The sequence below is a fragment of the Euleptes europaea genome, chromosome 15 (genome assembly GCF_029931775.1).
Source record: "Euleptes europaea isolate rEulEur1 chromosome 15, rEulEur1.hap1, whole genome shotgun sequence".
Taxonomy (NCBI): domain Eukaryota; kingdom Metazoa; phylum Chordata; class Lepidosauria; order Squamata; family Sphaerodactylidae; genus Euleptes; species Euleptes europaea.
This window is the reverse complement of record NC_079326.1, coordinates 52910140-52929879: the sequence shown is the minus strand read 5'-3', so window position 1 is coordinate 52929879 and position 19740 is coordinate 52910140. Positions and strand designations below refer to the sequence as shown.

Here is a 19740-nt window from a genome sequence, read left to right as displayed (position 1 = left end):
CTAACATAAGTGCCTCGTGGTGAGTCTGAATGTTAATATACCCTGGAACTGTCTCAATCATAAGATGATAGACATAGTCCCTCCATAGACTATGTGCCTGTGGTTGAGGGCAGCGATGGTTTTACATCAATTGACCTCGCTTGCCAGACCTTACTAGAGGTTCATGTCCCCTGCTGTTAGTACTTAGTCCTGGGAACTTTTACCCATGGGAAGATGATCCTCCTCCTATGATAAATAACAACACAAGAGGGTTTTTTTTTTACCATCTGTGCACCATCTTAGCCAGTTTGGTTTTTAACTATATAAATTTTAATATATACCTTTATGATTGTTTTATATATTAAAAGCATATGTTGTTATCTGCCCCGAGCCCGACTTTGTTGGGAAAGGGTGGGATAGAAATAAAATAAAATAATAAAACAAAGGGCTGTTTCTCAGGAAACATGACTTTCTGAGCCTAGGGGGCCATTTTCTTTTATCATGTACGGGACCAAGAAAGCACCGTCTCCTAAGTAATGCAGACGCAAGGGATTAAGGATGGACTCTGGGCCTCTTACACTTTCCCCATCTGTCTTCCCCTCATTTAATTCCATCCTGTTACGGTAATTATTATGTAGTGTTTTTAAGACAAAGTTTTTTTTTAAAAAAGAAAGAAACCTGTTTGTAACAAGCTAGGAGTGCACTCCTATAAAGCCTAAACCCATTAAAATTAAGGGGTTTAAAAGGGAGTCATTCCACATAGGATTGCACTGTTAATTGGCATTCACGAGGGTTGAAATCCTCTGCACACTTACACCTCAATGAATATAACGGGCACAAGACGGTGCTGTAAATTATTCATTTGGAGACAGCACTTTGGGAAGATGTTATTTGCCGAAACTGAGACGACTCAGAATATTCCGGAAATCTAAGAGAAGGAACGAGTCAGTATCCCACAGACGGTTCAGCACGCAGCACTTTCATGTGAAACGTGTAAGAAAATAACCACACTCGTTTTTTTTCTTCCTGATTCACTCCTTCGCTGTACTAACGGAAAGCGTTTAACATAGCTCTTTTGCAGAACTGGGAAGCTTGCTGTATTAATCTGGGTGTTCCCCCGCTTTGTGGCATGCTGTGTAGTCTACTAAGCATCTCTTTCCTTAACAGTGTTTTTCATAGTCTGCACAAACCCACTCTGCTCGCCTGTATTTGCCATGTTGCTAAGCTGTACTGTGTATACTTCTAACAGGTGCAAATTGTGACCAAGAAGATAGACCTGAGTCATGTGACTTCAAAGTGTGGCTCGCTGAAGAATATTCGTCACAGGCCAGGTAATACGGGAACGGGCTGTAGGTTTGACACCCCTAACTTAGAGGGTCTGTGTGGTTCCCCTGTTGCTGCTGCAGCTGCCAATATAGTACAGTGGCAAATGGGGCTTCCACATGGCAGGTCTCCCCACATTTCCCAGGCCCCAGGCCCCCAGCAGTGGCCATTGTAGGGCTTCCTTTTTTTCAAAAAAAATCAGCAGTTGACACAATAACAATGTGTGTATTGGGTTCTCTGCATTGCCTTCCCTTCCCCTCCCCACAACAGATACCTTGTGAGGCAGGTGGGGCTGAGAGAGTTCTGAGAGAACTGTGAGTAGCCCAAGGTCATCCTGATGGTTTCATGTGGAGGAGTGGGGAATCAAACCCGATTCACCACCAGATTAGAGTCTGCCGCTCATGTGGAGGAGTGGGGAATCAAACCCGGTTCTCCAGATCAGAGTCCGCCGCTCATGTGGAGGAATGGGGAATCAAACCCGGTTCTCCAGATCAGAGTCCGCCGCTCATGTGGAGGAATGGGGAATCAAACCCAGTTCACCAGATTAGAGTCCACCGCTCATGTGGAGGAATGGGGAATCAAACCCGGTTCTCCAGATCAGAGTCTGCCGCTCATGTGGAGGAATGGGGAATCAAACAAAGTTCACCAGATTAGAGTCTGCCGCTGATGTGGAGGAGTGGGGAATCAAACCCAGTTCACCAGATCAGAGTCCGCCGCTCATGTGGAGGAATGGGGAATCAAGTCCAGTTCACCAGATTAGAGTCTGCCGCTGATGTGGAGGAGTGGGGAATCAAACCCGGTTCTCCAGATCAGAGTCCGCCGCTCATGTGGCGAAATGGGGGATCAAACCCGGTTCTCCAGATCAGAGTCCGCCGCTCATGTGGAGGAATGGGGAATCAAACCCAGTTCACCAGATTAGAGTCCGCCGCTCATGTAGAGGAATGGGGAATCAAACCCAGTTCTCCAGATCAGAGTCCACTTCTCTTAACCCCTACACTACACTGGTACCATCCTGTGCAAGAATATTTAGTGGACTAGTGTATTGCCTGTGCCTCTTTTCTTCTACAGGTCTCTTTTTGCATCTTCTAGGGGATGGGATCAGATATCCATATCCCAAGGGCCAGGGGAGAGGAGTAACAAACCTGTGACTAAAGAAGTAATAGTCAGAATGGTGTGAGAGAATCAGGGGGTTTGGTGGGGGGGGGGACAAAAAGCTTTCAGAATTGGGACATTTTATGAGCAGTCACAAATCATGTGCTATGAGCATGAGCTATGAAGCATTTTCAGGTCCCCTCCCCAAGCAGAGTTTCGTTCCATGCTCAGAATTCCTGGCTGCTGCTTCCGCGCAGAGGTCCACAGAGGAGCGAGAAAGGGCTTATCGCGAAGCTCACTTGTAGCAGCTTCCAGTCCACCACGCGCCTATTGAAAAGTGACTCGTAGAAGACTTCAGACCTAGGATGGTTTTGCCTTCGTTCAGTCTCCATTCCCCCCCCTTTCCGTATAGGTGGGGGTCGAGTGAAAATCGAAAGCGTGAAACTGGATTTTAAAGAAAAGGCCCATGCAAAGGTCGGCTCACTTGACAACGCTCACCACATGCCCGGAGGAGGAAACATCAAGGTAAAGACACCGCCTGCTCCGTGCTGTGTTGGCCTAGTCTTTGCACTCACTGTCACAAGACTCTTTTCTCTGCAGCATAGCTATGCCTTATGTTATGAGTGCTGTGCAAAGGACAACTGGCCAGTTCCAATTTCCACACTGGTCGTTTATGCATGAGAGTCTTACCTGGGGTTTGTTGCTTGCTGGACTCACACTTTTCTGTTGCGAATCCAAAAATTGCTATGCACCAACAGTCACCAAGCTCAAATCAAGAAGCATTTGAGTCCCCGCCCCTCGGAATGCTGCTTTGTAATTGGCTGTGGTGCTTAATGGGAGAAAAACATCACCCCCGCCCCCCCCAAACTTCAGTGCCCCATCCTTTGGCTTATGTATGGAGATTTCACCTGGGCTGATCTCAGGAGAGATCGAAGAATCGAGTTATAACTACAGCGGGAAGTCCCAAGATTTGCAAGGGCTGGGCACGAGGTCATCTGTAATGGACGAGAAACTCATAACTCCAAAGAACAACCGAGTCAGACCAGGGGCGAACATGAGTGAAAATACCCATGCATAAACGACCATGGTGTATCCAAGTCAGTCACTGGAAAAGCCGCCCATCTTGAACTATGCATTATGTTGCCTGGAAATAATTAATTATTCTGATAAGAAAGAGAGGTTGCATCTTGCCAACAGAGACATGCGGAAAAAGTGGAAGAGCTAGGATTTTAGCCACAACCCCAGCCAGTTCCGACAACCCAAGGCTGGGCGGACTTACGGAAGCAACCCTTGAGAGTTCTTATTCAGTCTGCGAGCCAGCTGATGCAGCCAGCCCACCCACCCCAATCACCATCTGGCCTGGCGAGCTCATTGTGGGGTCGCCAGCCAAGGCAGCCACTCCATGCTCCCTATCTGGGCTGGCGAGGCAAGGCTTGACCCAACCAACTGATATTTATGTCATATCCGGCCCTCATAACAAATGAATTCGACACCACTACCATAGGGTTTTCAAGGCAAGAGGTGGTTAGTCGTTGCCTGCTTCTCCATAGCAACCATGGACTTCCTTGGTGGTCTCCCATCCAAATAATAACCAAGGCCGACCCTGCTTAGCTGCCAAGATCTGAGGAGATCAAGCTAGTCTGGGCCATCCAGGTCAGGGCCTAGGGACGCTACTGGGGAATAAATCAGTTTATGCTGAATATCCTAAAAATAAGATTGAAGTGTTGTGATGAGAATTGCCTAAAGCAGGATGAGAGGTGAATCTGGAACTTGGTGTCCCGCTGAGGTGAACAACTGGAGGAAATTTGAAGGTACTGACAAAAAAATCAGCAAAATTTATCATGGGGGAAAGCACACAGCTGCATCCCCATTGAATTAAATGTGTTTATAAACGTGAAATGAATTTGAAGACAAACACCTGTAAGAAATGTGAGGAAAAATTAAATTATTTTGATAGAAATGCAATAGTGTCTCATTGCGGGGCTAACCAAGTAGCCTCTTGACTGGGCTAAACTACATGATACATGGAGTAGTCTGAGCAACTCCAAAATTAAGTGAAAAACTTCCCATAGGGGAGGGGTGTCTTTAGGCTTAAGAAAACAAGCTGGGCGGAAGCAGGAGCCCCCTCCTCTACCAGTGCTGCCCCATCAGCAGCAAAATCAGCTTCTGAGGCTTATAAACCGACATTCTTGGAGTTGACATGACCCTGATCAAAGCTATGAACCCAGAGACAACTTGTAAACAAACATATTGAGCTCTTTGACTGAAGGTTTGAGGTGAATTTGAAGCCTTCGGCTTAGGCGTTTCTTGTTACCTGTAGGATTTTTGGAAGACGTTCAGGGGGAAAAAACACAATTTTATCAGGCACAACCCGGACTTACCAGCAGTGAGGAGAGGCCTAGGCCAGCGTCACCGGCTGTATGGCGACATGATGGGGGACGTTCAGGAATTTGGGCAAAAAACTATGGAAGAAGCCAGTTTTACCATAGAATTTTTTTAAAATAATTTTTAAAATATTTTCTTCATTTAGCATATCAACATAAAAACAATATCCAATACTAAAAACAACCGTAATAAAAAAAACAAATAACATCACTAATTTAACAATAAAATGACTTCCCCCTCTCCTTTTTCCATCTAAAAATAAATTGTATAAACCTTTGCTAATGGAACTAATCCCAATATTATTTTAATTAATCTGTTCTTATCCTATCTAACATTATTAAATCAATACCTAATATAAAATTAATACAAGGTATATTTTAATTAATATATTCTTGTCCTATCTAACATTATTAGATCAATACCTAATATAAAAATAATAAAAAGGGTAAATATGGAATTAGATCAAAGAGTATTCTTTAAATGGTCTCATTAAGAATAATTTTTTCCAAAAATATTAAACACATAGTTTAACAATTGACATAAACAGTAAAAGATAAAAACAGATAGGAACCATTATTGAAGATATTTATACCATAGAATTTTTGCCCAAATACCATAGTGTCCCACATCGCCAGCAACACAATGATGTCACTTCCGGCGCATGCTAGAAGTGTCATCACCGCATTGCTGGCGAATCAGGTGTAGGTCACTCCTTGCTGCGGGTCATTCCCCCCACCAGCTAACTGACAGCATCAGGGGGTGTGACCCAGGGTAGGGAGTTCCCTGCCCCCAGCACCCTAATTGTTGTCACGTTCCTTGTGCAGATTGACAGCCAGAAGCTCAACTTCCGAGAGCACGCCAAGGCCCGCGTGGACCATGGGGCTGAGATCATCATGCAGTCGCCCGGCCGATCCAGCGTGGCTTCCCCGCGGAGGCTCAGCAACGTCTCCTCCTCCGGCAGCATCAACCTGCTTGAATCTCCTCAGCTCGCCACCCTCGCTGAAGATGTCACTGCGGCCCTGGCTAAGCAGGGCTTATGAATTCGCTTCATTTAGCAGTGTTTGAAGTAATAATATTTAGGCATGAGCTCTCGCCAGGAACAGGCTCTGAGCAGGTGTTCACATTCATCCTTTACCATGTCTAAAATTAAGTCACCTCCCAAGACTGTAGTAACCATAAAATAAAACCGGGGGATAAAAAAAAGATAACACATAGTTGCAGAAATTGGCCTGATTTCCATTCTGAGCGGGAAGACGCTGGCTTTTAATGTGGGTACAATCGCAGTATATTCCATTGGACAATTCTTGTCGCTCTGCGCTGTCTTGCATGGAGTCTCTGTGCTAGGACACAATGCATTTTGTGCCTGAGGGCCAACCACTCGTGGAAGAACCTTGTTCGGTATGTTGAGTTGCTCATGTTACCATTGGGTTGACGGAGGGGATGAAGGGGACGTCTCCCACTGTAATTTATTAAGGTTAAATTAAACCGGAGAGTCTTGGGTACCGGGCAGAAGAGCGCAAAATAAAGATGTCAAAAAGAGCCTGAGGGGGGCGGGGAGGGGGGTTTATTTTATATAAATGGGTTGAAGAAAGAGTCAATTAAATTATTAACGTCGTGGAACTTGGATAACGATATCAGTGTATAGCTGATTCCAATAAATTATTTAACTAATAATTAAAGAACGTAGTTGGGGGGAAATTGTATGGACTGTATCGAGAAAGTGGCATTTTTTCCTTTTTTCTAAAGCAAGCTACTGAAACTAAGCAGTGGAACTCTGTCTGATTAGAATATTGGCTAAGCAGCTCGCTTTTTGTGTCTACACTACTGATTTCACATCCTTCCCATCTGTTTGATACAGTATTATTATAGGTATATATTTCTCTGTGGCCATTCGTGATCTTCCCCTCTCATACTTGAATATTCTACTTCCTTATTCACAGTATCTGTGTCTTTGCACCCTTTGGTGTTGCAATTTTAGGTATGTAAAAGTAGATGTTAGCAGGGTTTTCAGATTAAGAACAAACAAAAAAAGGACAAATCATTTAGCATGAAATTGCTTTCTGTAACATCTCAAAACTGTGACCTTGATTTAGTGCCAGATACGAGTCTCTTCTGTGATATTAGAAATGTTATTCTCCCTTTCCTCTCTTTCCTTTCCTTGTTTTTTTTTCTTCAATATGACTGATTTTGTGGGGTCAGGTAACTATCAAAAAGTCTCCAAAAACTGTGTTTTTTTTAAAAACCAAACATTTAAAAATGGTTTCGTTCCAGCTTTTTTTAAAAAAACAAACCTATGGTAAGAGTTAAGTCTAAAGTTGTTGTTTTTTCTTTTGCTAAAGTTGAAATTCCAAGAGATAGGTAGTTTTAGCAGAAATTATTCCATTCCTTACCAGCATCTTTGCATAGATTTGCTCAGAGCCTCAGATGGGAAAACGATGCTTTGGAGAAAGACATATTTTTCTGCATGACAATTACCAGTCACTTAAATAAATAATCTCTAGATAGCGTCACCGAGGGGATGGTGAATTAATCTGCAGCAAAAATATACTGAGTATAAAAAGTATAAGACAAGTGTATATAATAGGAAATAATACAGGGACACCTAAATATTTAAACCAGTGGAGTCTGTGGGATTTCCACCGCTGTCACCTAGAAGACAGTGAATGTGGTGTGGTAATATGACTGACCCATTGGTGGACGAAAGTTCACCTATGTTATGAGCGCTGGCATTGACTAAACGATAATTGAATTGCCTATTTCGGCCTGCAGATTGATTGCTGTGATCCTTACAAAATCATCTCTATCACACTTGCATGTTCTTAAGCTGAGCTATACATGAACGATTCATTAGGATGGCTTTAGGTGTTGGAAGAAGGGCTGCCTCAATTCCTGTGGTGTGTATCCTGTACCTAGGGCTGACGCTGACGCGCACATAATTTAAAAAAAATTAAAGTATCAACGGTATGAACAACTGATAATCCCGCGGCACCTTAAAGAGTAAGAAACTCGCTGTAGCTTAAGTGTTTGGAGAGGAGAGTCCGTTTGGTCCGATGCAGAAACCTGATTCCCAAATGAATTCCGGTGTTATTCTGTAACAGTAGGGAGATTGATAGAACTAAGATCAGCCTCTGCATTTATAAAATGGTGTCCTACATGCTGGGGGCTCTTATTTGTAAATGAATGGGGACCAGCAGATCTTCAGGACAGCTGATTGACCGCATTATGAAGGACGAACTATGATCCTTGGCGGTGAAAACCGCCGTCAAGTTGCTGCCAACTTATGGCGACCCTGTAGGGTTTTCAATGCAAGAAACAAACAGGTGGTTTGCCGCTGCCTGCAACCATAAACTTCCTTGGTGGTCTCCCATCCAAGTACTAACCAGAGCCGACCCCGCTTAGCTTCAGAGATCAGACAAGATCGGGCCATGCAGGGACTATGATCCTTATCGAAGGTGAAATCCTAAAGACCCTGACACATGAAATCTTGAAAGCGGTCTCCTGCAGTGAGACGCCTAATACGATTTATCCTTTAGTTAAGGGGGAAAAGTTCATTTAGCATCTAAAGTGCATCAGGAGGACGGTTCTACCCGGTGATTGCGGTGATGTCTCTTAGAATAATCGTACAAGGTACTTTAAGAATGTAAGCAGACCCCGTCTGGAACCAGACCGAAGGGCCAGAGAACCCGGAATGCTATGGGGCGCCTGGCCGCCGCTCCAGAAAAATAGAGAGAGAAGGCAAAAGAGCTGTATTTTTTAAGGAAATGTCACTCTTGGCTCTATGCCGCTGGTTCTTGCACATTAGCCTCTCTGTGTTATTCTGTCTTTTTTCCAAATCTTGGAGCGAGAGAGCGAGAGCAAGAAAGCACCTAGGGTACTTCTGCGCTTCTCGCAGACGCATGCTGCTGACTGCCAGCCAGTCGGAACAGTGTCGTATCTGTGACTTTTGTATTCTGCTCTTTTTGGAATATAAACACATTCTAGATGGCAAAGTTAAATGATTTCGGTGTGCGTGTCCGGAGCTGTCGTTAAGTTTTTCATGCTGTGACTTTTTAATCTTTCTCATCTTCAAGCAAAGTCCTTGTAATCTGTCGTCATTCTCCCATTCGAAAGAGTTGTCGAATTTGGATGGAGTGGTACACGTCGGACGGGAGAACTTGTAAAATATAAATGCACGAACTATGTCACAGGACTAGAGCTTCATTGCTGGGGGGGGGGTAGTTTAGCTCTTTTCTGAGCATAGCTGGACTGGCACAGTCCTGTGGGAAGTTCTCTTGCTTGAGTCCTGTCAACATAAAGAGCTAACCAAGAGCTCTCCTGGTGTTCATTTGCAGCAAGACACGCCCAGCAGAACTCCCCAGAGGATTGGGCCCGGTAGCGGTGTTTGATCATTACCAGTTCTGTTGGTCTGATACCAGCCCCTTAGCCAGTAAGATCTCAAATAAGCTGAGCTAAGATAAAATAAACAAATGAACGTTTAATATGTCTCAAGTGAGCAAGCTGAATTTTAACGAGGACCAAGCTCTAAACTGTTCAGTCGAAACCAAACCTATCCATATGGAAGGCAGATTCTGGGTGTTTTTCTTTACCTGCATACTATCTGCTTCTGTGTATTCCCAGGCCGGAAGGGACTGGGGCTGGGGGAATTAAGCAAGCCTTTTTCTGGCAACAGTAGTCTAAGCTGCTATTTATAAGTGCCCCGTCTACTGGCATTAGAAACCTAAGAGGTATGCTCATGTACAGCTGCGACATTTCATTCTGGCCTTTTGCAAATCTGTGTGCCTGTCTAGTATACAAGGATCCAAAAATGTGGACTACCGTATCACCACGAGCATACCAAGGACCTTTCTGTAGCGCTGGGCCCCAGCATCCCTTCCAAAAGCCACCATGAAGAGCAGAGGGCCTTTGCGGAGCACGAAGAAGCAGCAGACCAAAGGTCAGCCTAAAACACGCGGGTACAATCTGTCCCCTGCCAGGCTGGAAATGGTCACCTGCCCCGCAGGGCAGCCATCAGAGGTTCAAGGGTTCTCCTGGTTTTGCTGGCGCCGCAAAGGTTGGGAAGTCTTGAGTCCCGAGTCAGGGCCAGCATGCGTTTCCGGTGGTTTGCAGGCAGTATAGGTGAATCACATGTTACGCCAGCCTAGCTTAAACGTTGTGTTAGAGCTCGGTCACCTGCCCCCCCCCCCCCAGATAGCTGAGCTGTTTGTAGGAAGAAGAACTACCATGCAGATCTGGTCACACATCAGGCCCAATGATCATTTCAACTTTAGCAAAGAAAAATATAAAATCATCTTAGGTGTGCTGGGAATTTTTTTTTTTTAAGAAACACAATAGCCTATTACAAGCTTGTGGGTTTAATTCCCCCCCCCTAACAATTCTAGATCCTGTTATCATAAAAGAGGCATTTCTTGAATGGCTGGTGGTAGGTAGTTCATGTTTTTCAATCCGATTTGCAGGTGTATTTGTTGCTGTATAGTGATTGTTTTGCAAATAAAAATCGCTTGTCATCAAACTCCTGGTGTCCCGGCTGTATTTCCCCCCCCCTTCCGCATCTGGCAGTGTTTCATGCCATGCACACTGATAAAGGGTGGTGGAGGGAAGTGCGGACAAGTCACAGCCAATTTATGGTGACCCTGTAGGGTTTTCAAGGTGAGAGACCAAAAGAGGCGGTTTGCCATTACTTGCCTCTGCATAGCAACCCTGGACTTTTTTGGTGGCCTCCCATCCAAGTATAGGTATACCTCGCTTTATTTCGCTTCGCTTTATTGCACCTCACAGCTATCGTGTTTTTGAGCAAGTCTATAGGTGCCATTTTTCCAACAGCAGGTGCTCACCTCTTGTCTCTGTGTAGGGCTGCCAACCTCCAGGTACACAGAGAAAAAAGTGTGTATTGGTTTGTTTATTAATTGAGCCCTCGTACTGTTGTTTCTACTAGCCTAACCTCCAGGTACTAGCTGGAGATCTCCTGCTATTATAACTGATCTCCAGCCGATAGAGATCAGTTCACCTGGAGAAAATGGCTGCTTGTGTAATTGGACTCTATGGCATTGAAGTCCCTCCCCTCCCCAAACCCTGCCCTCCTCAGGCTCTGCCCCCAAAACCTCTCGCAGATGGTGAAGAGGGACCTGGCAGCCCTATCTCTGTGTTACAACTGATCTCCTGCCGTTAGAGATCAGTTCCCCTGGAGAAAATGGCCGCTTGGGCAGTTGGACTCTATGGCATTGAAGTCCTTCCCCAAACCCCGCCCGCCTCAGGCTCTGCCCCAAAAACCTCTCGCAGATGGTGAAGAGGGACCTGGAAACCTTAATGAAACAGCTGAGTGGCTATTTTCCCCCTCAGGGAGGGGACCGCCTCCTGTCTGTCACAGGTGCAAAGCCATAACCATGATTTTCAGAAGGGTTTTGGGCCACCAAAGTAATTTCAGCATCTGGCCCAGAGGCATCCCAGACTGAGCAGGGCTGACAATCTGGCTGGAGCAACACCCTGTCTTGAAAACACGGCTCCAAGAAGTGTTTATTACCACATTCAAAACTGGAAGGACTTTGAAAGCATCTGTTGCTATGAATTACCTCCGGAAATGGGATTTTACACACACACACACACACACACACACACATTGGTCGGTTGTTGTGACTTCTTTTCTAATATATACACCCCACATATGGCAGCTGGGTCCTGGAAGAGAAGCAGGAATTAAATGCAAAACATTCAATGCAAAACCGTTATCATAGCAATGGCATGTTGCTGCATTCAGATCAGGGTTGTCAATCTCCAGGTGGGGCCTGGAGATCTCCGAGAATCGCGACTGATCTCCAGACAACTGAGATCCATTCCCCTGGAGAAAATGGCTGCTTTGGAGAGTGGGCTGTAGGACATTATGTCCCACTGAGGTCCCTCCCCTCAAATCCTCTCCTCTCCAGGCTCCACCCCTCCCCAAAATCTCCAGGAGTTTCCCAGTCTTGAGTTGGCAACCCCAATTCAGATTCTACCATCTATCTTAGCCATAAAGCAGCAAAGGGAGAAATATCCGCTGGTCCATGAAGAGATTTACTGAAGTCACTTTCCCTGGGAAGCAGATTTTTTTAATCCAAACTGCATGCCTGGCTTGGTCTATTCTCCATGTCAATTTGGAGGAAGGAGGCATAAATGCTAAGGTAACTGAGGAGGGGGCATCTTGGTGCAGGGGGAGATGGCATATCTCAGAACAGTTCTTGTAGCCAGCAGTGGTCATTTATGCATGGGTACTTGGACTCATGTTCGCCCCCTGTCTGACTCGGTTGTTCTGCGTGAGTTTTCCATCCATTAGAAATGACCTCGCTGCCAGCCCTCGCAATGTCCGGGTCTTCCTATTCCTCTGTTAACCCGCCTCTTCCCTCCCCCCAAACTCAGCCCGGCTGAAATCTCCATGCAGAAGGCAAAGCAAAGGACACAGTAGATTGGCTTCTCTCACAGCCAATCACAAAGCAGCGTGTCAAGAGGTGGGGATTCAGATGTTTACTGATTCCCCTGAGCTCTTTCTGAGCAAAAGGAAGGCTTTTTAGAATTGAGGATTGGATTTCTCCCCACCCCCTTCTTTTAGATTGCTCCGTTTTTTTGTTCTTAAAATGCTTTTTTATGCAGCAATTGGGTTTAGGGAGGGGGAATTTTCTCTCACAGTGACCACTGTGAAGTAAGCCAATTACCAAGCAGCATTTAAAGGGGCGGGACTTGATTTGAGCTTGGAGACCACTGGTGCAGAGATTCCCAACAGGAAAGTGTGGGTCCAGTCAGCAACAAACCTCAGGTAAAACTACCATACATAAATGACCAATGTTGTCCTTTTATTATCTGGCTCCAAATAGCTCCTTTCTGGGGTCCTCTTTTCTCTGCTTATTGATGGGCCCTTGGTCCATCAACGTCAGTACTGTGTACTCAAACTGGCTCTGGCTCTCCAGGGTCTCAGGCTGAGGTCTTTCACATCACCTACTTGCCTAGTCCCTTTAACTGGAGATGCAGGGGATTGAACCTGGGATTGAACCTGCATGCCAAGCAGATGCTCTGCCGCTGAGCCATCGCCTCTCCCCGTGTATTTTACTAAAGATAATGAACAATATTAATTTGGGTGTGGATTCAGAATAAATACTGAAATATAATGTAAGAAAGCATCCCCCCCAAATTAGAGGCCTATCTTTAATTTTATCGACCATTTACATTTTTATTCCTGTGAGTGGCTGTGTAGGTAGGGGGCCCAGTGTACTGCTTTGCCGGGGGGGGGGGGAGGATGGTGCTGTTAAGACGGACCTGCAATGCTGGAGCCCCCTTCCCCCATCAGAAGAGGCTTGGGAGCATTTCCTGCAGTGGACTGGATTGATGGGGAGGGGCTGTGGCTCAGTGGTAGAGCACCTGCTTGGCATGCAGAAGGTCCCAGGTTAAATGGCGTAGGCAAGGAGGTGATGTGAAAGACCTTTTGCTGAGACCCTGGAGAGCCACTGCCGGTCTGAGTAGACAATACTTACTTCGATGGACCACGGGTCTGTTTCAGTATAAGGCAGCTTCATGTGTTCATGTGTTAGGGGAGGGGCTGTGGCTCAGTGGCAGAGCATGAACATACGAAGCTACCTTATACTGAATCAGACCCTTGGTCCAACAAAGTCAGTATTGGCTACTCAGACTGGCAGCGGCTCTCCAGCATCTCAGGTCTTTCTCATCACCTACTTGCCGAGACCCCTTTAACTGGAGACACCGGGGATCGAACCTGGGACCTTCTGCATGCCAAGCAGTTGCTTGGGGAGGGGAGGGGCTAAGTGGCAGAGCATCTGCTTGGCATGCAGAAGGTCCCAGGTTCAATCCTCGGCATCTCCAGCTAAAGGGACTGGGGAAGTAGGTGATGTGAAAGACCCTTTGCCTGAGACCCTAGAGAACCGCTGCCGGTCTGAGTAGACAATATTGACTTTGATGGACCAAGGGTCTGATTCAGTAGAAGGCAGAGTCATGTGTTTATGTGATCCTTTTTTTTAATTATTATTATTAGTTCTTTTTATACAGGTTTTTGATATATGTTACTTATTGTTTTTATCCCGTCCATTTCATATTTCCTTTTAACCCCTTCCACCCCCCTCCCTTCCCCCCCCTCCTTCTCCTTGTAGTTTTTAATCTTTCAGTCCCAGCCAGGGGTGTGTTCATGTGATCCTACCCAGTGGGTTTCAAAAGGCCATTTGCTGCGGTCCCTGCCTAAAGCTTCATCCTCAGCAGAGAAGTGGGCAGGCACTGCTGAGGGATCTGAAGGGATCTGGGGGTGGGGGGTGGGGGGGACGTTTGGAGAGAGAGGGAGTGATCTGCTCCCTGCGCCTCCCGGTCCCCAGCGCACCCGTCAACTTCCAGCTGGCCAAAGCTGGATTTATTGCGCCTTCTCCTCCCCCAGCAGAAGCTTCCCCCGGCTCCAGCGCCATGGGGGCCGCGTCTCCTCGGGGGTAGGGCCCCAAGCCCCACGGCGCTTCCTCCCTCGCCCCAGCGCAGCGGTGCGCTCGGCGGCGCGCGCCGGGCGAGCCCTCCTCCTCCTCCTCCTCCTCCTCCGCCTCGGCCGGGCGGGCGGCCGCCGGGTCGCTGTCCGCGGTGCTGAAGGCCGTCTCTGCAGCCATCTTTAGCGGCGGGGGGGGGGGGGGTGGCGATGGGCTAGCTTGGGGCCGGGCGGGCCAGCGGGGCCGGGCCGGGCCGGGCCGGGCCGGGCCGGGCGGGCGAGCGGCGCCATGGTGAAGCGCAAGAGCTCGGAGGGCGCCGAGGCGGAGAGCGGCCGCGGCGTCCCGCTGCCCATCCAGACCTTCCTCTGGAGGCAGACCAGGTAGGCGCGGGGAGGGGGCGGGATCGGGCCCCGGGAGGCGGGATCTGGGGTGCCCCGCTGGGGGCTGCTTTGGAAGCTGCTTGGGGGGGCTGCTTTGGGGGGGGGCCGCTTGGAAGGGCTGCTTTGGGGGGCTCCTTTGGGGGGCTGCTTTGAAAGCTGCTTGGGGGGGCTGCTTTGGGGGGGGCTACTTGGAAGGGCCGCTTGGAAGGGCTGCTTTGGGGGGCTCCTTTGGGGGGCTGCTTTGAAAGCTGCTTGGGGGGGCTGCTTTGGGGGGGCTACTTGGAAGGGCCGCTTGGAAGGGCTGCTTTGGGGGGCTCCTTTGGGGGGCTGCTTTGAAAGCTGCTTGGGGGGCTGCTTTGGGGGGGGCCGCTTGGAAGGGCTGCTTTGGGGGGCTCCTTTGGGGGGCTGCTTTGAAAGCTGCTTGGGGGGGCTGCTTTGGGGGGGGCTACTTGGAAGGGCCGCTTGGAAGGGCTGCTTTGGGGGGCTCCTTTGGGGGGCTGCTTTGAAAGCTGCTTGGGGGGCTGCTTGGAAGGGCTGCTTTAGAGGGGCTCCTTTGGGGGGCTCTTTTGGGGGGCTCCTTTGGGGGGGCTGCTTGGAAGGGCTGCTTTAGAGGGGCTCCTTTGTGGGGCTGCTTTGGGGGGCTGCTTGGAAGGGCTGCTTGGAAGGTCTGCTTTGGGGGGCTCCTTTGGGAGGCTGATTTGAGGGGCTGATTTGAAGGGCTGCTTTAAGGGCAGGATTGAGCCCCAGGAGGGCTGAATGCGGGGTGCCCCCCACCCTTTCTCTGCCAGAGAGCCGCACGCTGGCCGCTGTCTCCCTGGAGAGGTTTCTCTCCCTCTATCCCCCCTTCCCCGGTCCCTTGGGTGGCCTCATCCAACCCCAGCCAGACCCCTGGCCTGGAGAGGGATCCCGGGTGGCAAGTGGGAGGGGGGGCAATGCCCAGCCAGAGCCAGGGCACCATGGCTGGGGGGGAGTGGAATCTGGCTTCTTGCCCCAAATTGGTGTGTAGGGGGATAGAATCATAGAATTGTAGAGTTGGAAGGGTCCATAAAGGCCATCTAGTCCAACCCCCTGCTCAATGCAGGATCAGTGTAGAGCATCCCTGACAAGTGCTTGTCCAGCCTCTGCTTAAATGCTGCCAGTGAGGGGGAGCTCACCCCCTCCCTAGGTAACTGGTTCCACAGTTGACCAACTCTTACTGTAAAAAATGTTTTCCTAATATCCAGTCTCTGCCCCCAATATGAACCCATTATTGTGGGTCCTCTCCTCTGCTGTCAACAGGAACAGCTCCCTGCCCTCCTCTAAGTGACAGCCCTTCAAATACTTATAGAGAGCAATCATGTCCCCCCTCAACCTCCTCTTCCAGACTAAACATTCCCAACTCCCTCAGACTTTCCTCATAGGGCTTGCTCTCCAGGTGGCCGTCCCGAAGCTTCAGGACACTCCGAAATCCTTAGCAATCACTGATCTCTTAGGAAAACACAGGATGGGGGAGCTGGCTCGGGCCAAGGGTCACTGGGTCTCCCTTTTCCATCTGGAAAATGGGTGCATGCAAGGATGAGCACCTGATAAGTGACCAACCAACCAACACACCTTGTGACTCGGTTGGTGGGTTGGTTGGCGGCCCTTGGGGTCAAGGTAAAAAGGTAAAGGTGTGCACGCACTGGGTCATTCCTGACCCATGGGGTGATGTCACATCCTGACATTTACTAGGCAGACTATGTTTACAGGGTGGTTTGCCATTGCCTTCCCCAGTCGTCTACACTTTACCCCCACCAAGCTGGGTATTCATTTTACCGACCTCAGAAGGATGGAAGGCTGAGTCAACCTTGAGCCGGCTACCTGAAGCCTAATTCCCTCGGGATCAAACTCAGGTGATTAGCAGAGCTTGGACTGCAGTAATGCAGCTTACCATTCTGCACCATGGGGTTCTTCTCCCTTGGGGTCAAAGGCCAATACTATTGCCTCTAGGAAGGGATTGCCCAGAGACCTGCCAAAAAGCATATATTTTTAAGTTGTTCTACCTACTGGGTTTGCCCTGACCTGGATGGCCTAGGCTAGCCTGAGTTAGTAGTGGAAGCTAAGGAAGGTCAGCCCTGGTTAGTGTTTGGATGGGACACCACCCAGGAAGCCCAGGGTTGCTGCACAGAGGCAGGCAATGGCAAACCCACCTCTGAACAACTCTTGCCTTATGGGGTTGCCTAAGTCAGCTGTGATGGCACTTTCCACCACTGTATTTAATCTAAAGCAAGCAAGTTTCACCTAAATGTAAGAGGACCCTTTGAAATGTGGTGTTGGAGGAAAGTGTTAGGGATACCTTGGACCGCCCAAAAAAAAAAAAAAAATCAGTGGGTTATAGATCAAATCAGCCTGAACTGACCCTAGAAGCTAAAATGACTAAACTGAGGCTGTCGTATTTTGGTCACATTATGAGAAGGCAAGAGTCACTGGAAAAGACAGTCTTGCTAGGAAAAAACTGAAGGCAGCAGGAAAAAAGAAAGACCCAACAGGAGATGGATTGACTTGATAAAGGAAGCCACAGCCCTCAAATTTGCAAGATCTGAGCAAGGCTGTCAAAGATAGGACATTTTGGAGGACGTTGATTCATAGGGTCGCCATGAGTCAGAAGCGACTTGACGGCACTTAACACACAACAGGACCCTCCAAAAATGTTATCTTCCCCTCCTCAATTTTTAACTGGATATAACTGTATTCTGTATGCAAATGTAAGATGACCCCTCCCCTTTTTGGTGACATACATGGAAAAAACCTAGTATTGCACAGGAGAAAATACTGTGATTTATACTTTAAAAATAGCTTTTATAGAGGCTCCAAAGCATGTTACACAATCCTGTTATTAATCTTTTCAACAACTCCCCTGTAAGGCTGGTAAATAATACGTATACGTATATGGATATGATGTTAATTCTTCTTATTCAGCTCAGAAGTAGGCTTTACAGAAGTAGGTTTTCATCTGTTTTTTGTTTTTTGCCGAGAAGCCACAGCTAATGTATGGTGACCCTGTAGGGTTTTCAAGGCAAGACACATTTGGAGGTGGTTTGCCATTGCCTGCCTCCATGTCACGACCCTGGTATTTCTTGGAGGTCTCCCATCCAAATACATGCCAGGGTCGAGGCTGAGAGTGTGTGACTTGCCCAAGGTCACCCAGCAAGCTTCTATGGTATGAGTGGGGATTCGAACCTGGGTTTCCCGGGTCCTAGGCCAACGCCTTAACCACTAAACCATGCTGGATCTGATCCAGTATTACCTACTGACTAAGCTGGGGTCCCCAATCTTTTTGAGCCTGTGGGCAGTTTCAGAATCCTGATATAGCAGGGTGGGCACTGCTCAAAAAAAATGGCTGCCTGAAAATGTCTTCCACAGGAGGTGAGGCCAGCCACAAAATGGCTGCTTCAGCTTACCTTCAGTCACACAGTGAAGATCCTGGTGCTGTCATGGTAATAGCAGAAGATCTCCAGCCACCACCTGGAGGTTGGCAACCCTATATAGTGTCCACCTTCCAAAGTGGCCATTTTCTCCAGGGGAGCTGATCTCTGTCTCCTGGAGGTCAGTTGTAATCCCAGGATATGTCGAAGCAACATTTAAAAAAAAACCCTGTAAAGTCAATCAAATTTCAAAAAAACAATCGAAAGCCTTACTGGGCAAAAGCCCCACCTGGCTTTGCCTACTTTCCAAAAACACTTAGCAGCCCCCAGGAAAAATGTTGGCAGGCACCATGGGTAGGGTTTCCAACCTGCAGGCACACAATGGAGATCTCCTGCTATTACAATTGTTCTCCTGCCAATAGAGATCAGTTCACCGGGAGAAAAATGGCCGCTTTGGCAATTGAACACATGAAGCTGCCTTATACTGAATGAGACCCTTGGTCCATCAAAGTCAGTATTGTCTACTCAGACTGGCAGCGGCTCTCCAGGGTCTCAGGTAGAGGTCTTTCACATCACCTACTTGCCTAATCTCTTTAACTGGAGATGCCGGGGATTGAACCTGGGACCTTCTGCATGACAAACAGATGTTCTGCCACTGAGCCACAGTCCCTCCCCACCATGGCATTGAAGTCTCTCCCCTCCCCAAAAACCCACCCTCCTCAGGCTCTGCCCCAAAACCTCCAGGTATTTCCCAACCCAGATGTGGCAACCCTAACCATGGCACCCACAAGCACCACGTTGGGGACCCTTGGACTAGGCCCTGCCTCAGGCAAGTGGCTGAAAGTTTTTCAAGGGCGCCCCTTTCCCACCTGACATTAGACCCTCGTACCAGCTGCCCCTCTTTGCACACTCCAAATGGCTTTGGGGCTCCTTGATTTTGTCAACATGCTCCTCTAAACAAGTTGCCACAGCTGTGCTATAATGTCATCCTCAACTGATGGTCCCACCTCTGCTAGCCCTCCTTTCTGTCTCCTGGAACAGCTAGTTACTGGGTTCTAAGCAATCCCACCAACGCAACCCTTATCGAAATTAGGTGTGTTTGTCTGCATGCAATGCCTATGATCCCTTTTTAACATGCCTCTGCATTTTTCCACAGTGCATTTTTGAGGCCCAAGCTCGGAAAACAATATGAAGCATCGTGCGTGGTAGGTGACTTCGTATTTTCTTTCTTTTCTTCGGATTTGCATGGATTGCTTGTTTTGGGGGTGGGAGCCCAGGGCCCCTTTTGAATCTTGTGGCGTCTTTAGATGGACATGTTTATATGACAGCATAAGGTGGCATAAGCCAGTGTGATATAGTGGTTAAGAGCGGTGGTTTGGAGCATCGGACTATAATCTGGACAACCGGGTTTGATTCCCCACTCCTTCACGTGAGCCACAGAGGTTAATCTGGTGACCCGGGTTTGTTTCCTCACTCCTCCACATGAAGCCAGCTGGGTGACCTTGTGCCAGTCACAGCTCTCTTAGGGCTCTCTCAGCCCCACTTACCTCACAGGGTGTCTGTTGTGGGAAGGGGAAGGGAAGGTGATTATAAACTGGTTTGATTCTTCCTTAAGTGGTAGAGAAAGTCGGCATATAAAAACCAACTCTTCTTCTTCTTCTTCTTCTTCCTCTTCTTCTTTTTCTTCTGTCAGCCAGAGCCTGCTTTGTCAGGTGCGTGCAAGCGGCTCATGCCAGTTTATGTTGTCATCCTCATCTTCATCCT

The 19740-nt window shown here is 48.1% G+C and overlaps 2 protein-coding genes across 2 annotated transcripts in view; both read left to right on the top strand.

Moving 5' to 3' along the window:
• MAP2 (microtubule associated protein 2) overlaps positions 1-6150 on the top strand; it is a 209765-nt gene extending 203615 nt beyond the window's left edge. The window contains exons 14-16 of the mRNA XM_056861555.1: positions 1229-1310; positions 2807-2919; positions 5604-6150. Of these exons, the coding sequence (XP_056717533.1) occupies positions 1229-1310; positions 2807-2919; positions 5604-5819 (411 nt within the window). The 3' untranslated portion in view covers positions 5820-6150. The remainder of the gene's footprint in view (positions 1-1228; positions 1311-2806; positions 2920-5603) is intronic.
• An 8351-nt stretch (positions 6151-14501) lies between these two features.
• The window catches only part of UNC80 (unc-80 homolog, NALCN channel complex subunit), a 142662-nt gene continuing 137423 nt past the window's right edge, over positions 14502-19740 (top strand). The window contains exons 1-2 of the mRNA XM_056861558.1: positions 14502-14593; positions 19133-19181. Of these exons, the coding sequence (XP_056717536.1) occupies positions 14502-14593; positions 19133-19181 (141 nt within the window). The remainder of the gene's footprint in view (positions 14594-19132; positions 19182-19740) is intronic.